Source organism: Paramormyrops kingsleyae, chromosome 13 (genome assembly GCF_048594095.1).
Source record: "Paramormyrops kingsleyae isolate MSU_618 chromosome 13, PKINGS_0.4, whole genome shotgun sequence".
NCBI lineage: Eukaryota > Metazoa > Chordata > Actinopteri > Osteoglossiformes > Mormyridae > Paramormyrops > Paramormyrops kingsleyae.
In genome coordinates this window covers 20,390,888-20,415,838 of record NC_132809.1, presented here as the reverse complement: position 1 = coordinate 20,415,838, position 24,951 = coordinate 20,390,888, and the positions used below count along the sequence as shown (strand labels likewise).

Below are 24,951 nucleotides of genomic sequence, written 5' to 3'. Positions count from 1 at the left end.
TGGTAACTGCCAAGGCCCCCTGTCTTCAATTATAGGCTGATCAACATTGCACTCAACCCCCCCCAGTCCCCCATGCAGTTGGTAGCTCCACAGGAGTCACCAATGGTAAAGGGAGCTATCAGGAGGCCTTCTGAGATTGGTTATGTGTGTCTCCAGAGGCCAAGTGGAATGAGGCTTTAGCAGTTGCGGTAGCAAAAGTTAGAGTGTGGGAAGAATTCAGTGAGGCCTCAAAGAGATTCTGGCAAACTGTCGGGAGACTCAGGAGGGGGACACCGGGCTTTGGCCATGCTGTGAATGGAGTGCTATAGATCTCGACTGGGAGCATAGTTGGGCAGTGGAAGGAGCACTTCAAGAACCCCTTGAATCCCATTGACAACTGGAGTTGTAGAACTTGGAGGAGTATTCGCCCAACACTATGTATGAGGATACTGAAGTAGTCAAAAAACTCTTCAGTGGTAAGTCTCCAGGGGTGGATGAAATTTGCCCTGAGTTCATGAAAGTCTTGGCTGACACAACACTTCAACATTGCATGGAGGTTGGGGACAGTGCCTTTGGATTGGTAGACCTTAAGAGTCCCCTTTAAGAAAGGGGACCAAAGGACGTATTACAAATTTAGGGGGATCACACTCCTCAGCCTCCCTGGGATGGTCTATGCCAGTGTATCGAGAGGAGGGTCCATCCATTGGAAGATCCTCACAAGGACACTGAAGGGTTCATTGGAGTTTGCTCATCCTGTGTATGTATGTATGTGTATTTTGGATTCGGAAAAGGAATACATCCATGTCACCAGGGGACTCCTGTGGGGGGATGCTTCAGGAGTATAGGGTACCAGGCCTGCTGTGAAGTGCCATTAGGTTCCTGTATAAGCTGAGTGAGAGTTTGGTTCACATTGCCAGCTGTAAGTCGAACTAATTCCCAGCGAGTGCTGGACTCTGGCAGGACTGCCCTTTGTGATCAATTCTGTTTATAATTTTTATGGGCAGAATTTCTAGGCACAGTCAAGGGACAGAGTTTGGCGACCGCAGGATCGCATCTTTGTTTTTTGAAGATGATGCAGTCCTGCTGGCCACTCGAGCTCTGACCTCCAGCGTACACTGGGGCTGTATGCAGCCGACCGTAAAGTGGCTGGGATGAAGATCAGCACCTGTATGTCGGAGGCCATGGTTCTCAACTGAAAAAGGGTGGATTGCCCCCTTCAGGTTGGGGATGATTTATTGCCTCAAGTGGAGGAATATCTTAGGGTCTTGTTTACAAGTAAGGGAAGAATGGAGCAGGAGTTTGACAGGTAGATTGGTGCAGAATCCTCTATACCAGTCTGTATTAGTCTGTCATGGTGAACATTGAACTGAGTTGGAAGGTGAAGTTTTCGAATTACCACCCTATCTACATTCTTACCCCCAGCTATGGTCATGAACTCTGTGCAGTGAGCAAAATAATGTGATCGAGGGTACAAGTAACACAAATGAGCTTTCTTTGCAGGGTGTCTGGGCTCAGCTTTAAAGATAGGATGAGGAGCTCTGATATTTGAAGGAGCTCAAAGTAGAGCCGCTGCTCCTCCACATAGAAAGGTTATCTGTCTAGGGTGGCTCCTGAAGATCTTCCTAGGGAAGTGCCTCAATCATGTCTGACTAGAAGGAGAACCTGGGGCAGACCCAGGACATCCTGGAGAGATCACATCCTTTAGCTGGCCTGGGAACACCTAGCAATACCAGGGAAGAAGGTACAGGAGGTGGCTGGAGAGAGGGAAGTCTGGGCATCTCCGCTTAGATTGCTGCCATCCACTACTGGGAAATGTGAGGATTACAGTTTGTGTATCACTTGATCACCCCATATTAAAAAATAAAATGCTGTGTCCTGTTTTGAACAGATATGGGACGCAATTTGTCCAGTATGTTACAGGGTAAAGGTGCCCTAGATGTACACAACATCTCTGAAGCACAGCTTCTGACATATGAGGCACTTCTCATACAACCACTCAAATTTTTGCAAGGAAGAAGGAAGATCCACCTAGCAATACTACAGAACAATGTTATTATATGTTTGATTTTTTAATTTAGTTTTTATATTCCATTTTTATTTAAAATCCACTTTAGTTTTAATTATTTTTCCATGTGATTTTATTAGTTTTATTGTTTTTGTTTTTAAGATATATTTTTATATAGCTGCAATGGGTTGGTGCCCCATTCTGAGTTATTCCATGCCATGTGCCTTTAGCTTTCAAGATAAGCTACATGTTGAGACAAACTATATGAAGGACATTGGAGTGGGAGTTGAAGCAAACAAAACAGGGTTTTATTGACTAGGTATGCGACGGAATTTTGTGGGATCCAACAATAAGGAAAGGCAAATGGGAACCAGAGCACACAGACTAGATAAGACAAGACACATGAAACATAAGACAGAACCCAACAGAGCACAGGAAGGGGTTCTTCTGGGCATTGGGAGGCTGGGGCCTGACGCAGAGACATGGGTTCTTCTGGATCTTGGAGGGGTCAAGGAATTGGGCGGAGCCAAGGGAACCATAAGGTGGGGACGAAATTTATTTATTACTCTCGGCCATCTATATTTGATTGTTTTATGTGAGTGTAAGCTCCTGTTTTTGTCAGTAATTTATTAAATTGAGTTATGTTTTGTAGTACATAGTCTCCTCCATTCTATTTTTCATCCCATTGAATATCTAGACCTGTGGTGAAGTATTTCTAGTGACCCTGGTTGGGGTTGCATATGTATGTATAACTAGGGTGGGTGTTTCATGATGTCAGAGTAATGAGTGTCAATTGTAAATAGGGGAAAGGGGAAAGCTGTTTTTGTCACTTTGCTGAAGTAAACTCTACTCCTTTCTCCTGGAGATAAAAATGGTAATAGAGAGTAAATGCATAATTTGAATCACACCACCTGAAATAATGTATGGCCAGCAGGGGTAGTCATTAACCGGAATCCGATTGGATTGTCTTGTCAGGCCAATAAATGAAGCTATTTAAACCCTCTTACTCTCATCACCCTCAGTAACTGGTGTAAAATTAAACAATTTGTCCATGTAATGGACTTGTCTTTTTAAAGCCACAGGAGAGTGAACATTGTCACGCCCACGTAGGCGGCACCCGGCGGCTCCTCCCCAGGAAGCCCAATTAGGGAGCGATAAAGGAGGGGAGAGATCGGCAGAACAATGCGAAGTATCGCGCCGATGTTATCGAGCCGTGCCAAGCAACTTCTGTCTTTCGTCTCGCTTAATCTCCCGTACCTCTCCCGTTTGCCTGCTGTTTTGCCCTTGACTCGCCTGCTTTCCTTTCCTCGCCCAGCTCCCGCTCCTGATCGTCCTGTCCAGCTGAGCCCAGCTGTTGCGTCCTCCCTTCCTGGTGTCGCCCAGTCCTGTGCTCCATTGTCTGACGGATTCCCCTGGCTTTCGACCTACGCTCTCCTCCAAGACCATTCTTATTGCTTAACCCTTTTTGTACCTCGGCCAGCTTAACCCCAATAAACCCCATTGTGCCCCGCATCTCTGGATCCGAGCGTTTTTCTGGGCAGGCTCGCCACAGATATATTTATTTTTTCCCAGTGAGCACCAAGAATTATTTCAGCATTGATCTGTGTGAAAGATTTTATTATTAATAATATTGAGCATACTTTATAAATCTTACCAGCAGCCAGTATAGAAAATTTAAAAATTTTACATTAGGATCAGGGGCATTTCAATCAATTGAAAAGATCAGGGGCTTAATTCACCCGGGGCTTAACTTTATTTTTTTTGAAGGAAGATGCATTGAAACCCCTAAATGCATTGAAGCAACTGCCATGTGATTGGTTGATTAGATAATTGCATTAATGAGAAATTGAACAGGTGTTCCTAATAATCCTTTAGGTGAGTATAATACTAACTTGAACATAAGAACATAAGAAATTTATTGAAGTAGCCATTTGGCTGCCTCCAGACCTGTTAGAATCTAATATACCTGTATACTTGGACCATGTCCCCCCTTAGTCTCCTTTGTTCGAGGCTGTACAGATTTGTTTGCAACTTGATTACAAGATAGCTTACCTTTGCAGTGACGACTCTGTTTTCGCAGTCCTGCGTTCGAAATGTGAACAGATCCTGCACCCAGCCATTGATGAAATGTCCGTGGGCTTCAAGAGATTTATAGTTCTTGAACTGTTCAAACGAGTAAGCGCTAATACCATAAACGAGGTAGTTTGTTATGTCCAGAGACGAAGTTGGAGGCAACAGTGTCGCATCGGCATTCCATTTTTTTGATGTGAGATCATACGGATCTATATTGTTAATTGTTGACAATTTAGCCAAATACCGATCCCTGGCGTCCTTCGTAAGTTTTTCTCTGTACGGAATTTTCTCGTTCTGCTTTATCTTCTCCATTCTTCCTAGTGTTTGCGTCTGCAAATACCTTCAAAATGGCGAATGGGGGCGTGTCAGACAGTGCAGACACGTGACTGACAAAGACCGATTAGGGCTAAACTACTCAGGGTTAGCATTATAATACGAGTGAACGGACCTACCGACGCCCATGATCAGAAGCATGGGAGTTTGTTGCAGTAAGTTCTTTCCTATTTCTCAAATACTAAATAAATTCATGAAAAAAGAATTGAGCTTTTTGATGTCCCTCTAGGGCAGGGGTCTCAAACTCCAGTCCTGGAGGGGCGGAGCCCTGCACATTTTTGGGTTTCCCCTCATTTAACACACCTGATACAACTCCTTGTGCTAATTACCACACAGCTCTTGAGCTGAATTGCTTGTGATGGAACCGGGAAAGAACTAAGCTACACAGGGCTCCGGCCCCCCAGGACTGGAGTTTGAGACCGCTGCTCTAGGGGAACTCTAAACACTGTTAGGGCTAACAGGAAATGTCAGCACATTGTGTTCCTGTAGCATATCAAGGTTTGCTGCAAGTAATTTAGAAGCCTTTTAGTTATATTTGGCTTTAATGCATTGCTCATACATAGTGACAGAGTCTGTTCTTGGTTAATAAACTCTGATTCTGTTCACTGTAATTTGGGTCTCAATGTTGTTTTTTTCCAGAGAAAGGCATTCCAGAATTTGAGCCAGGTAGGACTCACTCAGGCTTCCGCATTCTCTGGCTTCTGAAGTGACCTGTGGAAGGCTGACTGACCATCACTTACGGTTATGTTCTGCTTTTATAAAAAATCTTTTTTTAAAGTGCCTCAATACCCCCCAAAAGTATCACAGTTATAAAACATGATTTCCACATTAGGCAACGGAAACTTTAAAAAGCCAACTTTGAATGTATCGCGCATCATATTTTCCCCCAAATCACTTCAGCACAAACCACGCCCACGGCTAACAAACTCAGTCACACATCTGACAACCCCCACTCCTCAGCTCTGACGAAACCTCAAGATCGATTTCATTGGCTAACAGCATGAGAATGCACAACTAAATTGGAGGACAAATGTATCTCTTAGACTTGTGTTCATTTTTGATGTGAGGGAAAGCCAAGAGTAACTCAATTTAATTTAACACCAAATATTAATTTGGCTCAGACATGATTAAGACTTCTGATAAAGATCAAAACAAAAACAAAACACCCTGTTATTGAAAAACTTTAACATTCACATACTCTAAACCAGGGGTCTCCAACTCCGGTCCTGGAGAGCTACTATCCAGTACGTTTTCTATCCTACTTGGCTTCTAATGAGCCACACCTGGCCCTGGTATTTACCTGAGGACAGGTGTGGCTCATCAGAAGCCAGGTAGGATAGAAAACCTACTGGACGGTAGCTCTCCAGGACCGGAGTTGGAGACCCATGCTCTAAACAATAATACACATGCATTAAAAAAACCCACACAATATAACAAAATCATGTACACAAAGCCCTCCCCCAGCTCCCTGATGGAAATAGTAACTCTAACAATCAACACTAAACAAGAAACACTACGAACATTGTTCAAAACAATCCAGTATAACAGGCAGTTGTTGATGGATGAGTGAAAGAAATATCTTGTGAACAGCTCTCCGAAAGAAACGCATCAGTTCCTGATGCGGCCTGAGGTGATTGGGAGCCGGGACGTAGCCAGGGTTTGAAAAACAGTGAGATCTGGGACCTGGGGGTGAGGGGGTTGGAGGTGATGAGTCTCGTCAATCACACATTACATGAGGCCTGTTTTCTGGGAGATAAGCAGTGTTAATTAGGAAAACAATGAGGAACACGATACATCAAAGGATGAACGTTAATGACTGGGGAAAACATGCCTAATGCAGACTTAAATACATTGGACTAATGAAACAGCCGGTAAACACGGGGATTCCACATGAGGTAGATGTGGGGGCGTGGCACACAGGAGCGGCCGCGCGGGCCTGACACCACAGGTGTATAGTCAGGAAGTCATGTACGTAGGGCATTCTGTTCTGTAAGCCGGACATTTATCATTTAGGCACATTTTTCAAAAAGGGTTTATTGGCCTAATATGTACAGGGATGTGATGGAGTTTTGAAGGGTGTGTGCCAAATGTCAGCTGACAATAGGCCGCACTCCAGCACCTGCACCACTGGTACCTCTGCCCATCACAGATGCACCCTTTGAGCATATTGGCATGGATATTATAGGGCCTTTAGAGAGAAGCCAGGCAGGGAATTGATTCATTCTTATTATTTGTGATTATGCCACTTGATACCCAGAGGCATACCCTTTGAGAGATGTCACTGCTAGATAGTTAGCTACCACCCTCCTACAGTTTGCTCTCTCAGTTGGTATTCCCAAGGAGGTATTAGCAGATCAGTGTCCAAACATTATGAGTTGCATGCTAAGTCATGTTTACAAGATATTAGGGATAAAACAGGTAAGAATCATCCCTTACTACCCTCAGACTGATGGCTTGGTGGAGCATTTTAACCAGACCTTAAAGACAAGGGTGCTAAATTTTCATAACTCGCTGAAATCTTATTGTAGAAACATGAAAAAACGCTGACTAAATCGGTAATCTGTCTTCTTTTCAAAATGTCCATTGTCGGAAGTATTAAAGTTTTTAAAATTAGGTTAAATAGGCAAAAAAGTAAACTATGTCATGTTTTACAACTGGCTTCACTATGTAGTCAAGCTGTAATACGGATTTACACAGTACTTGCTGGTGGATTAGGTAGTGTAAGGAAATTACCTCCTGCTCAGGGTTGTCCTCCTTCATCCTCTCCTGGATTCTTTTGAGCAACCTGACATTTTTTTCCCAGTCAGATTTGGTGATCCATCTGTGGTAATGTTGGCAAGCGTACTCCAAGGTAGCTTGTGCCTTTTCAAGACCCCCGACACGCTGTCACACAAGTCCTCCCCCCGCGTTTCCCCCTTTAGGGATTCCATGGCCAAAAACTACTCCGTTATCTCAAAATTGTCATTAATCCCTCTGATAAAAATTAAAAGCTGAGCGGTGTCCTTTACGTCATTACATTCGTCCAGTGCCAAGGAATATAAAGTAAATGACTCGCTTTTAGCCCATAAGCCCCGGCTGCTGGCATTACCTCCCCGAAGGTAAGAGCTCTCCCAGGGGTTTCTGCAGCTGAGTGAGGGTCTGCCAAGTACAGATGCGGGTCGCTTTGGTGAGCATTTTCCGGGATCAGCCATGGCAGCATTTTTGCAGGAGACCCCACGCAAGGGAGTTTATTCAGGATGACAGCACAAGCACAGAGGCAAGGGCAAGCAATAATGACCAGACCGGCAAATATAAGACTAGGGAGCATTTATATACACGGGGAACACTGGACCTAACACACAACAGCTGTGAACAATAACTAGGGAGCAAGGACACGTTATGAGGCTGGTTAGGCCGACGCCAGGACGGAGAACTGGGGGCAAGGCTGGCAGGAGGAGCAGAGCATGACAGAAACTCCTGACCCAAGACCTTCACTCACTAGTTCACTTGTTCTAGTGATTTTACAATAAAAGTGATTTGTTTGATTTGATTACTGAAATTGTTTCCCCAAATATTTTCCTGACAAGACATGATGTCACGTTCGCTGGGGAGGCGATCCGGGAAGCAGGGATACGGAGCCAGGAAGTAGGGCAAACAGGGTTTATTAGGGCAGGATCCTCGATACGGGGAAGAACGAAGGGTAACATCAATGACAAATCTACCGAAGACTGACTCAGACGAGGACTAAATACATAAGACAAGGCAAACGGAATAGGGAACAGGTGACGACAATCAGGATTCCAACAGGAGGTAATGAGGGGGCGTGGCACACACAAGGAGCGTTCGGAGCTGAACGTGACACATGATTTCTTTTTTGACTCTCCTGTTTAATTATGATTCTTTTTAAAATGATTGTATTCCTGGTCTTAAATATTTTCTGGAATTTAGGCAGTACTGTAACCTAGCAGTGATATAGCTAAAGTCTGAAGGAAAAACTCAAATCATATTAATAATGTTATCACCATGTTTACCTGATATCCCTTTATGAGAAATACAGTAGAAAGTTCAGCTGCCCGCTCATTTGATCTCTGGTTATATCACATTTACCTGATAGCTCTAGCCATAGTGAGCTTTTTCGTTTCTTTCCTGTTCAAAAAATCCTGCCCATACTTTTCAGTTTGCTTTTCTGACCTGGCCATGCCTCTCTCCTCCTCAGAGGACGTTTTGCCCGTTGACGAGTGGGTGAAGTGCTTTTGGTCATCTGTGACCTCTGAACTTTGACTGTATGACTGGCCAGTGATAAAGACTTAGGAGTCCTCCATGGAGAAATCCATGGAGTCATTTTTTGGATATGGGATATTCAGCAGCGCAAAGCTGGTATTAATTATACAGCCAGGATATCAAATGGTACAATAGGTCTGGCTCCATGCAGTTTGGACTGGGCTGCAGATTAATCATCCCAGCACTCAGTACTGTATGAATTTCTAAAGCTTGTTGAATCTGTTTGATCACACTCATACATAGCTATTTGATATAACCAATTAAATTCCATAATACAATATATTTTGAATTTTAGTTATTTAAATATATAAATTATAAGTTGTTATAAACGGTTCAATGAACCGTTCATCGATTTAATTTGATGCTTATATTGATGCTAATGTACTTCTGATGATAAATGATATGTAATATATATGTTTAAGTTATATGGATGGTAGCACATTAGCATTTTAATTAAATTGCAGTAAACTGCTTTTCACGCAGGTAATTTATAGTACACGTGTTTATAGTACATGTGTTCAGATTCATTGGAAAAAAACCCTTGTCTGTCTGTGTTTAGCATTTATAATAACAGTCTCCAAAACTACATAATATGTCCATTTCAGTAAGAAGATGCCGTTGGTTTTCTACACATTCGGGCATTGACCTTCTGACTCAGCATGTCTGTTCAGACTCATTGTTCTGTTCATCTAATGCTGGTTGTCACTATGGGCCTCAGAAACAAACTGCCTCTCTGACACTAATGAGTGCTGGTAAAATAGGCAGGTAATCTAATCAAATACAGTGTCAGAGCAATCTCATCTCAGGCTTTGTGCTCTTCTCAGCGGCAGACGATCAGGCAAGGACCTTAGGCTTAATGTTGAAAGATCCAATTAATACGGGTATGGTCTAATTATTTGTGCAGTGTCATGTTTAAAATGCATCAGAGTCTATGCTTGCCCTGAACACATTTGAGAGTCATGTGCTTATGCTACACTAAATAACTGACTTTTATGTGTAGCTGCCCTTCTTCATGCTTCTAAAAAAAATGGCTTGAGGCTCATCAAACTAATTAGCATTAGTTGACAAGGAATTTACTGTATTCTTTGTATACTAGCTGAATATGTGGAGTTTGCAGGTGTTGAGAGTATACAGTTGAGCTGAAAAATAGGATTGGATGAGTTTCACTGGTATTCAGCACAGAACCTAAAGGAAAACTGACAGCTCAATACGACAAAATATACTTCTGGACTTAACCTTACATCATTTAGTATCATTTAGACCCAATAAGGTATTCATTTCATATTTGAAAACTTTTTTTTCCATTTAAATTAATTTTTATATCATTTAAAGAATGCAGTTTATTAATCATATAATAAGTACAGTGGTACCTCGGTTCTCGAACTCACTAGAACTCGAATTTCTTGAAAGTCGAACAATTAAACCAGTTTGACCTAGAACTCGATCTGGATATCAGAAGTCGAACCGTGAACGCTGACCTAATATAAATTGTACGCGCCAGGAAATGAGTCATACTACAATGCAATTCTTACTTGAATGCCTTCTTCACAGACTGGACGATTAACCAAATAAAGCAGCGCAACATTACAGTAACTAACAATAAATAAACCACTAACTTACGTGTACTATTAGAACATTTATGTCATTTATTTAAACTTTATTTTACCAGGTAAATTAACTGAAAACCAGTTCTCACTGCTTTACGTGATATTCAGGAGAAATAGCAGATTACACATCGGAACTGCCTGGGATACAAACGTCATGCGTGTAACTCTTCAGCCAATAAGTCGTCACGTAGGCGGTTCCAGTTTGTGCAGCCGGGTGAGAGGTCGCAATGAATCTAACAGTAATGCATTGCGTCAGGATCAGGATGCGTTGCTTTAAGCCAGCGCTGTAAGCAAGGCCCAATCCCAAACCGGTCCCTACACACTCCGCCTCACCACTCCGCCTTCGTTTGCGCGTTCCCGAGACCCGTCGCCATGTTGAAGTGTGTCTCAAAGCAGCAAGGGCTAAGGGGGAGTGGTCGATTATGCCCTCCTTTAGCGAGTCGGCAACGATGGTGGCTCGCGCGATTTCACTACCACTTCCATATCCCATAATTCCTAGCGCACAGGAAACAGAACAGCGCGATAATTTAATAATTGGATTCTAACAGCACAGTGAAATACACATAGAAAGTCTATGTTACATGTTATAATTCATCGCTGCAGAAAAAAAATTAGGAAAGCAGTTATTTATAGCTGGTCAGTACAGGTAGATTTTATCGTGATCCGATTACGAGAGATTTTGTGTACTTTTCAAACTAGAAACCACGCGAAGAAACATTCGTACGCAAACTCGATCAACATCACACCAGCAATAACAATTTATGTTTCATATTTGCCTGTTTTTTCCTCTACATATCTGGATCTGGTATTTGGTACAGAAGTAATGCGTAATGTTTTATGCGTGTAAACTAAGTTAGCTATGGTAGAAATTGTACAATCGTCAATATGACACATGTACATACTTAAAATTGCTCAGTGCAATAAGACGACGTAGCCGTCGTCTTCTCGCATTAGATAAACTGTGCTTTTTTAAAATAACTGATATGTCATTAAAGAAAATACAATACAGCTTCTTGATGGATCCATTTCGTCAAATCACTACGTAATGCATTTCCTCTTTCCGGTAATGAAGACTGTAAAAAGGCGCTGCGAGGGCAAGTCTGTCTCAAATCTTTCTTGTGACAATTTCCTTCAGTTTAAGTGTATAGGGCGTGTTGTGAGGGTGACTCGGCGGGAGTGTGACTCGAAATGAAGGCGGAGTGTCGAGGGTATAGTTTGGGATTGGGCCCAAGTCGAAGTGTCGAACGCACCCAATGACAGGACTGGGGAGACAAACTGAAACGCGGACTTAATACAGAGGACTAATGACAACAACCAGAAACAACTGATCACATGGGGATCCCACACGAGGTTAACGAGGGGGCGTGACACACGGAAGGAGCGGACGATCGGGGCAGGAGGGGTAATGTTGGGATAAAATCTTTATCGTTTTGGAAGCCATTAAGAAAAAAATGTTCTTCTTGTTTTATCCTGTTCATTTTGTGTTTAAATGCTAAAAAAAAAAAACATATTTAGGTGTAATTTTGGGGGGCCGGGAACCAATTGTTTTCCATTATTTCTTATGGGAAAAATTCGATCAGAACTCGAACTTTTTAGGATTCGATCCGGAGTCCGGAACAGATTAAGTTCGAGAACCGAGGTACCACTGTATTGCTATACTGATGATTATATCAGAAAATCCTATCAAATAATTAGCCAAAGAATACATGAACTATTATTTGTACAATTTCTTCCTAATCTTTTAGTTTAATGTAGTCATACATTATTTTTAAAAGGACAATCACTAATCCACGAAGTCATCATACCCTTTTTAAATATCAAATCAAAACCCATTCTCAAATAACTTTTACCAGCTTTATTTACAAATTTTGCCTTATAACATCAAACTATTGAAAAGAAAGCCAACAGCTTAGAAGATTAATTAAATGAAATGAAAAACCAGAATGACAAGGTTGGGAAAAGTCATCAATCGCCTAATTTAATACTTAGTAGGGCCACCTTTTGCTGTAAATACAACCATCAATCTCTTTGGATATGTCTCTACCAGCTAGATTGGGGAATGTATGCCCATTCTTCCTTGCGGAATTGTTCGAATTCATTCAAATTCCGTGGGGAATGGCAATGGACGCTATCTTTCACAGATTTTTTGTTTTTTGCTCATTTGACTTCCGCTGCTGGCCCCTGGAGGATGGGCTCCGCATTTCAGTATGGTTCCTCCTAAGGTTTCTTCCTTCTATGGAGTTTTTCCTTGCCACTGATGTCACGCCCCCTCATTATCCACGTGTGCTTCCCCGATTGTGCCCAGCTGTTTCCTGTTTCTTTTGCCTTGTCCTGTGTATATGAGTCCGCGTCTCCCCATGTATGCCAGATCCGTCATTGTATTGTCCGTCGATGTCCGTCTCTTGTGCATTAAACCCAGTTTACCTGAAGTCCTGGCTTGCTCTCCTGCTTCCCTGCTCGCCTCCTTCGCCGATCGTGACAACTGTCACCTCTGGCTTGCTTACTGGGGGCTTTGGGCAGGATTGCTGTAAACACTTTGAGACGTAATGTTGTGAAAATGAGCTATACAAATAAAATTTAATTGATCTGAACTGAACATGTGGTTTATGTCTGGTCAGGAAATATAGCCCTGTTCCTTTCTTGTAAAACAATTTCATTCTGTTGTATGCTTAAATGCACCATAACAAATTAATTTCTCTTTCAAAGTTAAGTGCAAAATTCACTGCCTTATAAATATGCTTATTTAGGCTACATGATGAAATCACAATATTAAATTGTGTGCAAACATTTGTTTGCATTATAATCTATATTGCTTTTATTTGTTGGGCAAAACATCCCTGCTCAGATTCAAAATTATTAGTTAGCACCAGCCCAACATCCTTCTTCTAACAGCCTATTCTTCTAATAGTTGACCTACCTCAGTTGTGATATATTAATTAACCTTTTTGGACATTGCATCTTAGGACTGTTCCACAAAAATTATATCCATCCCTTTAGAACTCCGATATGTAAACCAACAATTACAGGTTGTTGTGAAAATCAAATCATGAGCTATACACACATTCATTATTAAATGATCATTTCTATTTTAACCAAACATCCCATTGCAGGGTATCACCTTGTGTTTGATACTCCCTTGGGTGGGATCCTGGTCGTTATGGAAGATGGGTTGATGTGTTTTCTAGTATCGTGCTTTCTCTGGATATGTTATAAACGTTAGTGTTTTAGTATTTCTACATCATCCCAAATTCATGGTTAGTATTCTGGATACTTTATCTTGTTGCATAAAAAACATGTTGAACTTACAGTACATGTTCAGATCATTTACTGCAATAACGTGCCCATTCAAGGTCTCAATGTAAAGACTGATTTCTATTTACCAATGTTGTTAAGAAGATGTTAAATACTTTCTGTTCTGGGTCGCGATTAATGTAATTTTGCTGTTGCTACGAGACAGTATTTGCAGGATTAATCAGATGGGAAAATAGGAGGAACCAGACTCCTGCTGGGAGGTACTGGGATTAGTTAAGTGATGCCTTAGACAGGAATCCTATAGCCTCCTTTTAATCCTCATAAACATATTAAGATGTCATATCAATTCATTAGTTAATTTCCATATAAAAACTGACTCCCTGTGTATATCTGTGTGATGTCAGCTTCTTCCAGCGTTGCAGTTAGTCATGAAAGAAAACACGTTAGTCCCGTACTCAGGTGCATGAATTGTATTTGTACGAACTGCATGCGTAAGGTGCTCAAATTTGGACGGTGTATCGATATAATCAGTTTAGTATTTCTTCGAATAATACTGTTATCCATAAATATTCGCTAGCAGTTGGTTTTCTTACGCCTTTTTCCGCCCTACAATAGCAGTAAATATTTACTGCGCGCACATGTATGTTCTGTACCTCACTGGTGTTTCTGAAATCATCCTTCCTGCCAGCTTTTTGGTGATCTCTGCCCTGTTTTTTTTCCCCACAGCATAACATAACTAAATTCACAGACAATGTTATTAGGATAGTCCATTTGCCAGAAATATTTAAGGGCGTCGACTATACAACATCGAACAATTAACTACTATAGCCCAGTATTTGTTCTATATTGCACTTAATTAAATTCGGTCGATTTTATGTGTTAAAAGCGAGTCAAAACTTCCCCTCGAAAAATACCCTCTAACATGCATGAGGCAAAAGTAATTAAAAGGTTTAAATAAGCATATACTATTTACACTGAATATCGAGATAATAGTGTAAATGGGGTGCGGATTTGATATGAGCTATAAAGGATCCCCAGTGATTGGTTAAGGTAATATGACATCACGTGCCGTTACCCCACGTTGCCCGTAAACTGTTCAAAGAAATGAAAAATCTGTGGCTTGGCGAGGAGGACCACATCTGGCTCAAACTGACCTGCCTTCTTCTTAAAAGAAGTTGGTGCTTCGTTCAAGGGGTTATCCGTCACCTGTATTTGATATTGTTACTGACAAGATCATAATTATTCACTTTAAAACACCAGAGGCAATTTTTAGGATAGGATTTTGAAAGCAGCTACTTCTTGGTTAATCGACTAAAATGCAACATGAGTGATAACAACACAGAAACCTACTGGATTTCACCTTGGAACTTAAATGGTAAGTTAATTATTTCAGATGTTTTTTCTTCTAATATGCTATGGATACAAGTAGCATACAATTATGATTCTGTAATGCACTCACATTTAGTAGTGAATATTATGAAAATGCATTATCTCACTTAGACATAAATATGTGGTAGAAAAATCAGGTTTTTATTTATATTAATTATGTACACCGCGCGAAAGAACTAAAACTGCATAATCGTGATGTCTCTGAAAGATTTTAAATTATACTTCGGTCAGTTGAAACTGCTCTCATTTATGGACGGTACTGATTTATTTTTGCAAAGAGTTAAGCATGCTGCCAGCTGTCAAAGAGAAAATGTTATTGTGTAAGTCCTGCTATTACAATAAACTCACGGGGTTCGTTTCTTCTAAATGATACGAACCGTAATTTATTGGTTAATTGTTAAGGCTATTTTGTCCTGAATGAATTTGATGTCTGCGAAATCATATTTACCTTCTCAATACACAGTAATTATGCAGATATAGCCTAGTGTAAGTTTCACTACTTTCATCATGACTACAGTTGGTCAGATGTATACATTTTAATAAATGAGCTGCCTGGAATCCTAAATCATTTTGCTGACATACAAACACCTGTCAGACACAATGACTTCTCTAGCAACTTGAGATTTTTACAGGGAATTGACATTTCTGTATTTATCACATGAATATAAGGTAATAAAACGAACAGCGTCGGTGTTTACTGAATTTTGTTGGTTCTTTCAAAATACCGAACAGCTGTTTTAAATGCTTTTCAAATTACAGTACTGTACAAATTAGCTCACTGAACTGTGCATAATTCAAGTATGCCATAATACGGTGCAATATTGTACATGAAATATAGCTTATTTCGTTGCTGCTGCATCCCGTTGTCTGGTTTTCAGCAGCTTATCATAAGCTTGGATGAGTCTATATTCGTAATTGAGAAAATTATTTTCTGTGCATGCAGCATTAGTCTCAGGTACCATTTATAAGCGGTGGATCACTATAACCATGATCACTATAAGCAGTTTGCACTGTATTCTGATTTCTAACATTCAAATTACGTTCTCTCTTCTGTAGTTATTTCATTGCGACAAAAGAGCAAAGTGTCAGTGTTCACAGTAAATTTCTCAGAAGTCACAAAAAAAGTTTTTCATATCTTGTCTTTATTTACTTCCATTGCTAATTATCTAATTATCTATAACATCAAGTAAAAAAAAAAAACAACTGAAGATAAGAAAACCAGTACAATACCCCCTTTACATTCGCGAAGGTTAGGAACTGAATATCCCCTCGAATGTTAAAATTCGCGAAAACTTGGAATACCATTATGCAAAATTAACGGCAAGTTTAAAAGTTTCTACTAAAGGGGTTAGGGGAGGTGTAACATTAGCCTACTGCCCGAATTGCCCACAGTATCAGCCCACTTGATTTGAAGACAACGGGCCCGAAGCTTTTGTTATTCAACCTAAGAGCAGCTGTAACTGAATTGCTGAAGCAAGCTTTGAATTTGGAACCAACCATTTTTACGTTATTTATGGTTGTGTATAAGTAATTTAAGTGAATTTTAGCACGTATTCTACCTTACCATGCATGTAACTTTATTTATAGGCCTACTGAACGCTGACAGGGTTGCCAACTCATACATATTTGTCGTGAAAGACGCTTTCAGGTTCTCACGCAATAAGTCTTACGGCAAATCTGTATTATTCCATTATAAACCTAAAATTAGCTATGTAAAAATCTTTGGGGTAGTTTGCAATCCCTATACAGAATATTATTTATTGTTGTTGTTATTTATTAAGGTCATAAACTCTTACATACTTGTAAATGCGTGTGCATGTGTGTGCAGACTTGTCTCGCATTGAAAATCTCACTCCAGCCAGCTGGCCAAAGTTGGCAATTCAGCGCTGACATCAACGTTCGCAAAGTGTCATGTTAAATGAGTGAATGCACCTGTACCCGCGGGATGGATACGTTAATGAGTGAGGCTTTTAGTGAGCACTGTTTTCTTGACTGGCTTGGGTGACGGTGGGAATGTGTGTGCTGAGTGTTGGCTGGGTCAGCAGGTTAAAAAAATCAGTGAACCTTTTGTAGGAATCTTGTAACAATTCGCATCATGTATATAAACACATAAGAAGGCAGATTTTTAGGAGTCACAGCTAAAGAAAAGAAGCTGAGTAGTAATAAACAGAAGCTGATATGTCCCTCTGTAACTCATTTCTTTATGAGATCATTTGTTTGTGATTCATCAGATATTGGGCTTTGGGCTTCCATTCTCTCATCCATCACTTTCTATCACACTGCCTCTTCAACCGCATATCAAAGTTAACTTTAAAATGCAGTTTATTACAGTTTTAATTAATAGCATGGGGAATTTGTCTATTGTTCGCTTCCATGGTGTGCAGAATGTGCCCCTGCTGTCTCTCCAACAAGCACATCTTACCACTGTGGGGACCCCCCCCCCCCCCCACATCATTTATTTCCCCTTCACAAAGCTATACATGTTGTGCACCTACAGGAACAGTCTTGCCATCATTTTATGGCTGGTACCTTATCAGATGAATACAGATTTATCTATGAAAATGTCCATTTGGAAACGCCTGCATGGAAGCGTTATGTTCTGCAGGGGCCCGGCTTATGGTATGTGACGATCAGTCTGATCTACCTCCAGATTGAATTAAATTGTCTGTCTTTTACTAATGTTGCACTGATTTTATAGCACCGAATGTTCATGTTAAGACAGCAATGTTTGAATGAACTGCCACTAAAACCTCCTCCGGTGTGATTCCCCATTCCCTCCCATTCCCTCCATCATTCCCTCCATCAGCAAATGAGTTTTACTGCTGGCATCCCACACTTTGATTGGAATATTATTGATGTTGAATTGTGTTTTATTTCCTCTAGTTTCTCTTTGAGCTCCAAAAATATCTCCATTGGCCCACTATGCATGTCAGCCTAGGGCCCCTAGAGAAGTTAGTCCGCCGTTGGATATAGTCACATCTGGCAGGGCTTCTTGTAGTCTTTCATAACTCTGCCTAATGTGACTTAGGAGACCAGGCTGCACCCTGTATATAGGCTTATGCTGTACCATGCTCCATAAATTCTTCTTTGAGATATACCACACAGCTTTGTCTGTTTGCCAGCCCATCAAGATCAATCCCTCTAGATTCATTAGCCCAACACAGAACAATTAATGAGGCCTGAGGCAAGGCGGAGATGGGGCCCAGCAGAGCTGACTAATTGGACAGAAATTCTGCAATATCTCTGCAAGTGGGAAAGCGTGTCAGAGATGTTGCTCGAGCCAGAGATCAAGGCTGGTGCGATTAAAAAGGCATAGCCATAAAGGAAGCTATTCAGTTAGCATATCAAAGGGAACAACCTGCAGTATAGTTCAGGTGGTCAGAGTTGCTTCAACAATTGCCAATTATCAGATAATGCAGGAACAGGAATGACAGCATGACATATGCACTGTGTATGACTCAGATAATCCATGATGCAGTGGTTTGTTTACCCATAAACTCGATTCCCCTGTGGTGCACATTATCCTGAGAACTGTGATGCATTTTGTATTTTTTTCAGGGATCACAGAGGTGAATGTTTTGGAGAAACAGAGAGCTGACGCTATGCTAATGCTGAATGTGGCTGTGTGATGTGCAATGTGCGCATTCATAGAGACTTTCACACTTGTCTCAATATCATGTCCATATTATCAAAACTCTTCACACAATGTGCTTTACAAAACGCACCTGAGCACATTAGTTAACCTTTGGTGCAAAATGCATTTCAACCACCAAAACACTTCATACTTAACCCAATAGTGATTCATTACTATAACATATGCTCTCCCCCATAAGACTACTGTGTCATTTATTGTACAAACAATGGATTAACATTGATATCATTGAAAGAAAATTTATTCTGGTAACTCTACAGAGTCCAATGATCCCAAATTTGGTAATTTCTAAATATGCCCAAGTACTCACTCCAGCCCTGTGGAAAGAAATTGCTAAACTGGTGAGAACTTCAGCTCACTAATTATGTTTTTAAGGGTTTCTGAGCTCACAGTTACAGTTTTTTTTACAATCACTTGTCCACTTTTTCAAAACACTTCACACTGTGAACTTTACAAACATGTACCTGAGCATACAGTATCAGTTACAGTTTTTCTTGATTTCTTTCATGCAGCAGTCAACTCAAACTCCTCAATTACAAAACAGTTACACACAGGCCTAACCAGTGGCACTCATGGTCAAAGTGGCACGTTATGTTTGCAAAAGGCTCTAACCGTGCCAAAACATCTAAAATATGAAACAAAAGCAAAATTTGCCTTCAAACAACACAACTTGCAAACAAGTGTATGAGCTCTTCCAATCAATCATTACACAATGGACAACAAAATTCAAAATGCAGCGCTCAGTGCGAATCAGTGCACCATTGCTTCTCATTGTAACCTATTACATAGCTGTCATGCCAGTGCCATTTGTTATCTTTCTACATAAGCTGTGTCAAATTTGGCTTCTTGCAAAGAATTGGATCCAGAATGAGAAATGCTTTGATGCAAATTTTATTGATTCCATGACATTCTTTTTTTCAAACTGTGGCTGAAAACTGAAATACTGTAAATATTACAGAAAATACATGTAAAACAAAATAACATCTATCAGAGTATAAAAAATTAAGAAAAATATATAATCTATTACAGTAAAGTATAAAAATCTATTACAGTATAAGAAATAGCCACTATTGATACTCAGTCTCTTCTGTCTTGACGATGGGGCCACCTGGCTTCATCCACATCACATTCAATATCCTCCCTTGCAATGCACCCAGGGAAAAACCTTCTTGAATGCCTTATCCAACCTTGATATAGACCTTGATTTATAGGTGTACAGACTGATTGCTGATTGCAGATCTGTGTGAAGGAGTGTCAAACAGGTGCTGTAGTGATTTCATACTGGTCTACGTAGTTTCTTATAGTTGGGTATAGATGGTTTCTGTTTGGTCACCAGAGTTAAAACAATGGAGTTTGGGCTGCTTGAATGACATCTGTGTTAACTGTTTTGCAAATGGATGTGAAAAATGTGTGAATCCAATGAAAAACTGTTATGACATTTGCAAGACATGACTTCAGGTCTGCTGAGATGGTGATGATGAAGACCGAGTGGGTCCCAGTTTCTTTCAGCAGGTCAAAACATCCAAGAAAAACTGTAATCACATAAGGCAACTTTGTCACAAAAAGTACAATGAATGAAAAAGCACAAACAACTTGAAGCGCTGCAAAATGCATATATATTATGTGTTGTTGTATCCTATAATTTCACACAGTGTTTATGGCAAAATAAAGGAAAAATTTATGACATTTCTTACAGTAAACATTATAATACAAACAAAAAATACAGTAAATAAATTCAGCTGCGCAATATACTGGAAAAGAAAAATACGTTACAACCACCTACTGAAAGTACATTACATTCAATATCAAAAAAAATAAATAAAAAATGCCAAATAGCAAACTTTCACTGTATACAGTCAAGTATACTGTTGACCTGGCCTAATCCATTCAGTCCTCTGCATTTGGTCATAAATTTTCATCGATATCGCACTCTTGCAATACACTGAGGAAAAAATCTCTTTAAGTGCCTTATCCATCTCTGGATGTCCTCCACATGGATGTCCATACACCCAGCTGCCATTGCATCTAAAAGCGACATCTGATCATGTGGGCGATGGTCATATACCTTCCATGTTGATGCAGAAAAAAAATCTTCAATGGATTTGAGGAATGGAGAGTATGGTGGCAAGAATAATGACATCATCCTGGGATGGGCAATAAACCACTCTGTGACTTAGTGGGAATGATGAAAGGCCACATTGTCCCACACAATCACAAGTACTGGTAAATTTTCCCATTTTGCTGCTGAAAGTTTTTCATACAATTCATCAAGAAAAACAATAAGGTGTATTGTAGTGTATGGGCCAATGACAGCCTTCTGCAGCTGCAGTCCATCATTAGATATGGCTGCACACATGGTAATGTTAGCCCCCTCTGGCCTGGAACATCTTCGGTTGTCCTCTTTATCACATTTCTTCCATGGCGGCATCTTTTTGTCAAGTTGAAACCGGCCTCATCCACAAAGATATCTGTGTGTTCATCTTCGCTGACTTCAAGCTCCATGACTCTCTACAGTAAATTAGAGAATGCACAAGGAAACAGAAGACACAAATGGCATAGCTTACTGTATTATGCACAATAGATGAAAGAAAATGTCTCTGTGTGTTGTACTGTTCAGAATCACCATAGATACCATGAGTTACCTGGACGTATTGATACTAGAGTTTTTTAACAGGCTCAGAGTTCCTCTGAAATGGGACAGTGTATAGCTGTTTCATCCTGATTTGGTGTTTCTGCAGCACTGGTGCAATAGTTGTAGTGCTAAAATTCTCAATATTTGAAAATATGTCATTGTCTGCGATTATTTTGTCACGTATTTCTCTGAGCCTGATGCTGTTGCTGGCAATGACCATCTCAACTATTGAATCCACCTGTTCAGGTGTAAATATTCTTCCCCTTCCCCCTGTGGGATGTAAACGCTGTGTCCTGCAGTAGTGAACCAAGACACCATGTCAAATCATATTACTATAGTACTGTACATGTATATATGCACACATCAATCAGTCAAAATACTGTATAGTAGCCTACCTGTTGGTTTGCCTTAAAATCCTCACTATTGATGCCACTGTGGATCTAGGCAAGTTTGGTTATACCCTTACACCTGCATCCCTGAGGGACAGACTATGATTTAACACATGGTCAATTATTGGAGCTCTGATTTAATCAGAAACAATTGTTCTAGCTCTTCCGCATCGATGTCTCCTTCCTCTGCCTCTTGCCTCATCTATTTTATTCACACTACTAGGTTAGGAAAGATTTCAAAGATGGCTCCTTTTGTATATGTGGTAATTAGACACAAACAGAAAAACAAAAAACACAGGAATCTGCATACATGGAGGAGGTGGTGAGAGTGGCTCAGCGGTGTAAGAGCAACAACCTCTCTAAATGTAGACAAAACCAAAGAAATTATCATCAATTTCAGAAGGTCCAGCACTGTTCACCCACCTCTCACCATCGACGGCGCTGTGGTTGAGAGGGTGAAGAACACCAAGTTCCTGGGTGTCCACTTCACTGATGACCTCTCCTGGTCCCTCAACTCCACCTCCATAGCCAAGAGGGCTAGACAGCGTCTGCACTTCTTGTGGGGGCTGAAGAGAGTGAGCGTCCCCCGACCGATCCTCACCACATTCTACACCAGCACCATCGAAAGCCTGCTCTGCAGCTGCATCACTGTCTGGTACGGGAACTGTAACATCTCGGACTGTAACACTCTTCAGCGGATAGTGAGAGCAGCTGAGAAGATCATTGGTGTGCCCCTACCCCCCCTAAAAGACAATTTCCAGACCCGCTGCTACAACAGAGCCGTAAACATTGTAAAGGACCCTTCCCACCCGCCACACGGACTCTTCTCCCTCCTACCGTCTGGAAAACGGTATCGAAGCTTTCGCTCCACCTCTACCAGGCTGTGCAACAGCTTCATACCACAAGCCATCAGAACTCTGAACACACACTAATATCTGGACTGTCTCTCTTCAAATTCCTCTAAACTGCATATACATACTACCTCTAAATTGCAACTGCACTTTACTTACGAAGTTCACATCTCTGAACTATTTATTATCTCTGCAATATTTATTTACTGCCTGTTTGCACCTTGCACGCCCTGTTACTGTGATGTTAAGTGTACTATATGTTACTGTATGTTGCACCGGGGCCATGGAGAAACGTTGTTTCATCACACTTTGTACATGTATGAAGCTGCTGATGACAATAAAGTAACCTTGAACCTTACATCTGACAGTCACTTTTTGCCATTTCCAAACACAGTCATTCAAAAATCCACACCCATGCACCAATTGGCTAACATACATGCCACCTGGCCAAGCACCTAATTGTTTATTAGTTACCTCAGCAACCAGAATGTGAGCACTATAAATACCACAGATTTACCAGTGCAACAGTATTCAACAATGGAAGCAGCACTGAGGAGAAGAGGTGGAGTTAGAGTGAGAGGTAGAGGAAGAGTGAGAGGTAGAGGGTAGAGCAGGAGGAGGGGAACATACAGTAGACAAAGAAGGCAAACACTTTCAGATGAAATCCAGGCAACATTAGCTGTGTTATAAGTCATGGGTTGACACAGGGAGAGGCTAGGAAGAGGGTACAGCCCAACTTGAGTCGATTTACTGTTGCCTGTCATCTGGACATTTAGGCTTGAGAACAGGTATGTAACCAAAATACCACCCACTCTGTATATGTAATTCAAAATATACAGACGTTCCTCTACTTATGAACTTTCAACTTACGAACAGAGGACTGTAAGTCCAAATTGTGTTCATCGGGCTCCCGTTTCCTGTCCACAACATCAATTTTTTTTTCTGCCCGCCAATTCCGGGTAGTATAACTTCTGGCCGCTACTCCCGCCGCGCAGCAATGTAACGGGTGTACTCCCAGCATCCTAGTTCTTTGTACTTGCGTATACCCTTAAAATGATGTTGAATGACGACTTTCAAACATTTCAAGTTACGAACGGCCGTTCAGAATGTATCTCATTCATAAGTAGAGGAGCGTCTGTATATGTATACTATATACAACACTTTCTGTGGCACAGGCACAGAAGGCAGCAATAATAAACTTGGCTTTGGCGAATAATGCTATAAGACTTAAAGAGATTCATAGCAACATCATAAAAGATGAGACAATTTTCAGCAACATCAGGCAAGTTGCCCTGTTTACCCTGGCCTGTTCTCCACCGACACAAAGAACACTTGACACAGATTTACAGGGTTCATTTTGAGAGAAATTCAGAAAGAATCAAAGATCTGAGGCATGATTATGTGGAAGTAAGTACAAGATTGACTACAGGACACAACAAGCAGTACAGCATTTTCCCAGTACTAAACGAAACCATATTCACTGTTTTTTTTTCCTGTAAGAGAGTCCTGGAAATGAATTCAAATGTGATTTCACATGAGTTTATTTTCATTGTTGAAGTAGGCTTCAACCTCACCAAAACCAGGAGAAGGGGAAGACGCATCATTGGTCACAGAGCCACTGTGGATGTCCCTGGCAAGTGTGGGCGAAACATTACAATGTGTTCTGCCATCACAAATAATGGAGTTCTCCACCACCATGCCACATCCTGACCATTTTGCACAGATTGGGTGACATTTTACTACAGGTAGGCCACATGGATGATGAAGATATGTAGTATTTTGGGACAATGTAAGTTTTCATTGTGCAGCCATGGTTCAGAATTGGTTTGTTAACAGCCCACAGTTTAAAGATGTATAGTTAGGCTAGTTGGCATCTCTAAATTGCCGATAGTGTGTTGTAATGGGCAGCCATCTCATCAAAGCTGTGCCCTGTACTGAATGAGGGCCCCCAGCAACCGTGTTCATGATAAGTGATTGGAAGATGGATGAGTAAATGTAGCAGTGGTAGTAACTCATAAATAGGGCTTTATAAATGTTTCCAGAACAATGCTATTCTGTTACCCTGGCTGTGCACCTCTGGGGTCCATTATGAAATCTCATAGAAATTAGAAAAAGAATATTTGCTATTTCCATCTCTCTACTGGCCATGGAGAATACACATGTTGTATAGAGGACATGTTTTTTTGTGAACAATAGTGAAACCCTGTTCTGAGAAATGGAGAAGGGAAGGATCTAAATTATGAAAATTGAATCAATCATGCTACCATTCATGTAATTTATGGATGAACTATGATGGAATAAATAAAGTTAAAATGATTTTGCATTTCCATAATTGAAAGACACAAGAGGCTAGTCAACTGATAAACTGCAGAAACTGACAAAAAATCTTAAGGAAACAGCAAACAGCTTTCAAGCACATAGTGGGTTTTTAGAAATATTTAATATCCTACCATGTGCCCCTTTCTCCTGTGCCCCCCCCCCCCCGTCCCTTCTCCCCTGTGTCTGCCTGTCCCGTGTTACCTCCCCCTG

At 40.9% G+C, this 24,951-nt stretch overlaps 1 protein-coding gene across 2 annotated transcripts in view; it reads left to right on the top strand.

Annotated features, from left to right (window-relative positions):
- The first annotated feature begins 213 nt into the window (after positions 1-213).
- LOC111846693 (muscarinic acetylcholine receptor M4-like) overlaps positions 214-24,951 on the top strand; it is a 37,031-nt gene continuing 12,293 nt past the window's right edge. Inside the window, exon 1 of one of the 2 annotated variants that reach the window (XM_072698378.1) lies at positions 214-455. In XM_072698378.1, coding sequence (XP_072554479.1) covers positions 416-455 — 40 coding nt within the window. In that variant the 5' untranslated portion in view covers positions 214-415. Of the gene's footprint in view, positions 456-14,637; positions 14,885-24,951 lie in introns of those variants that run through there. The other variant, XM_023817133.2, reaches the window with a different exon arrangement.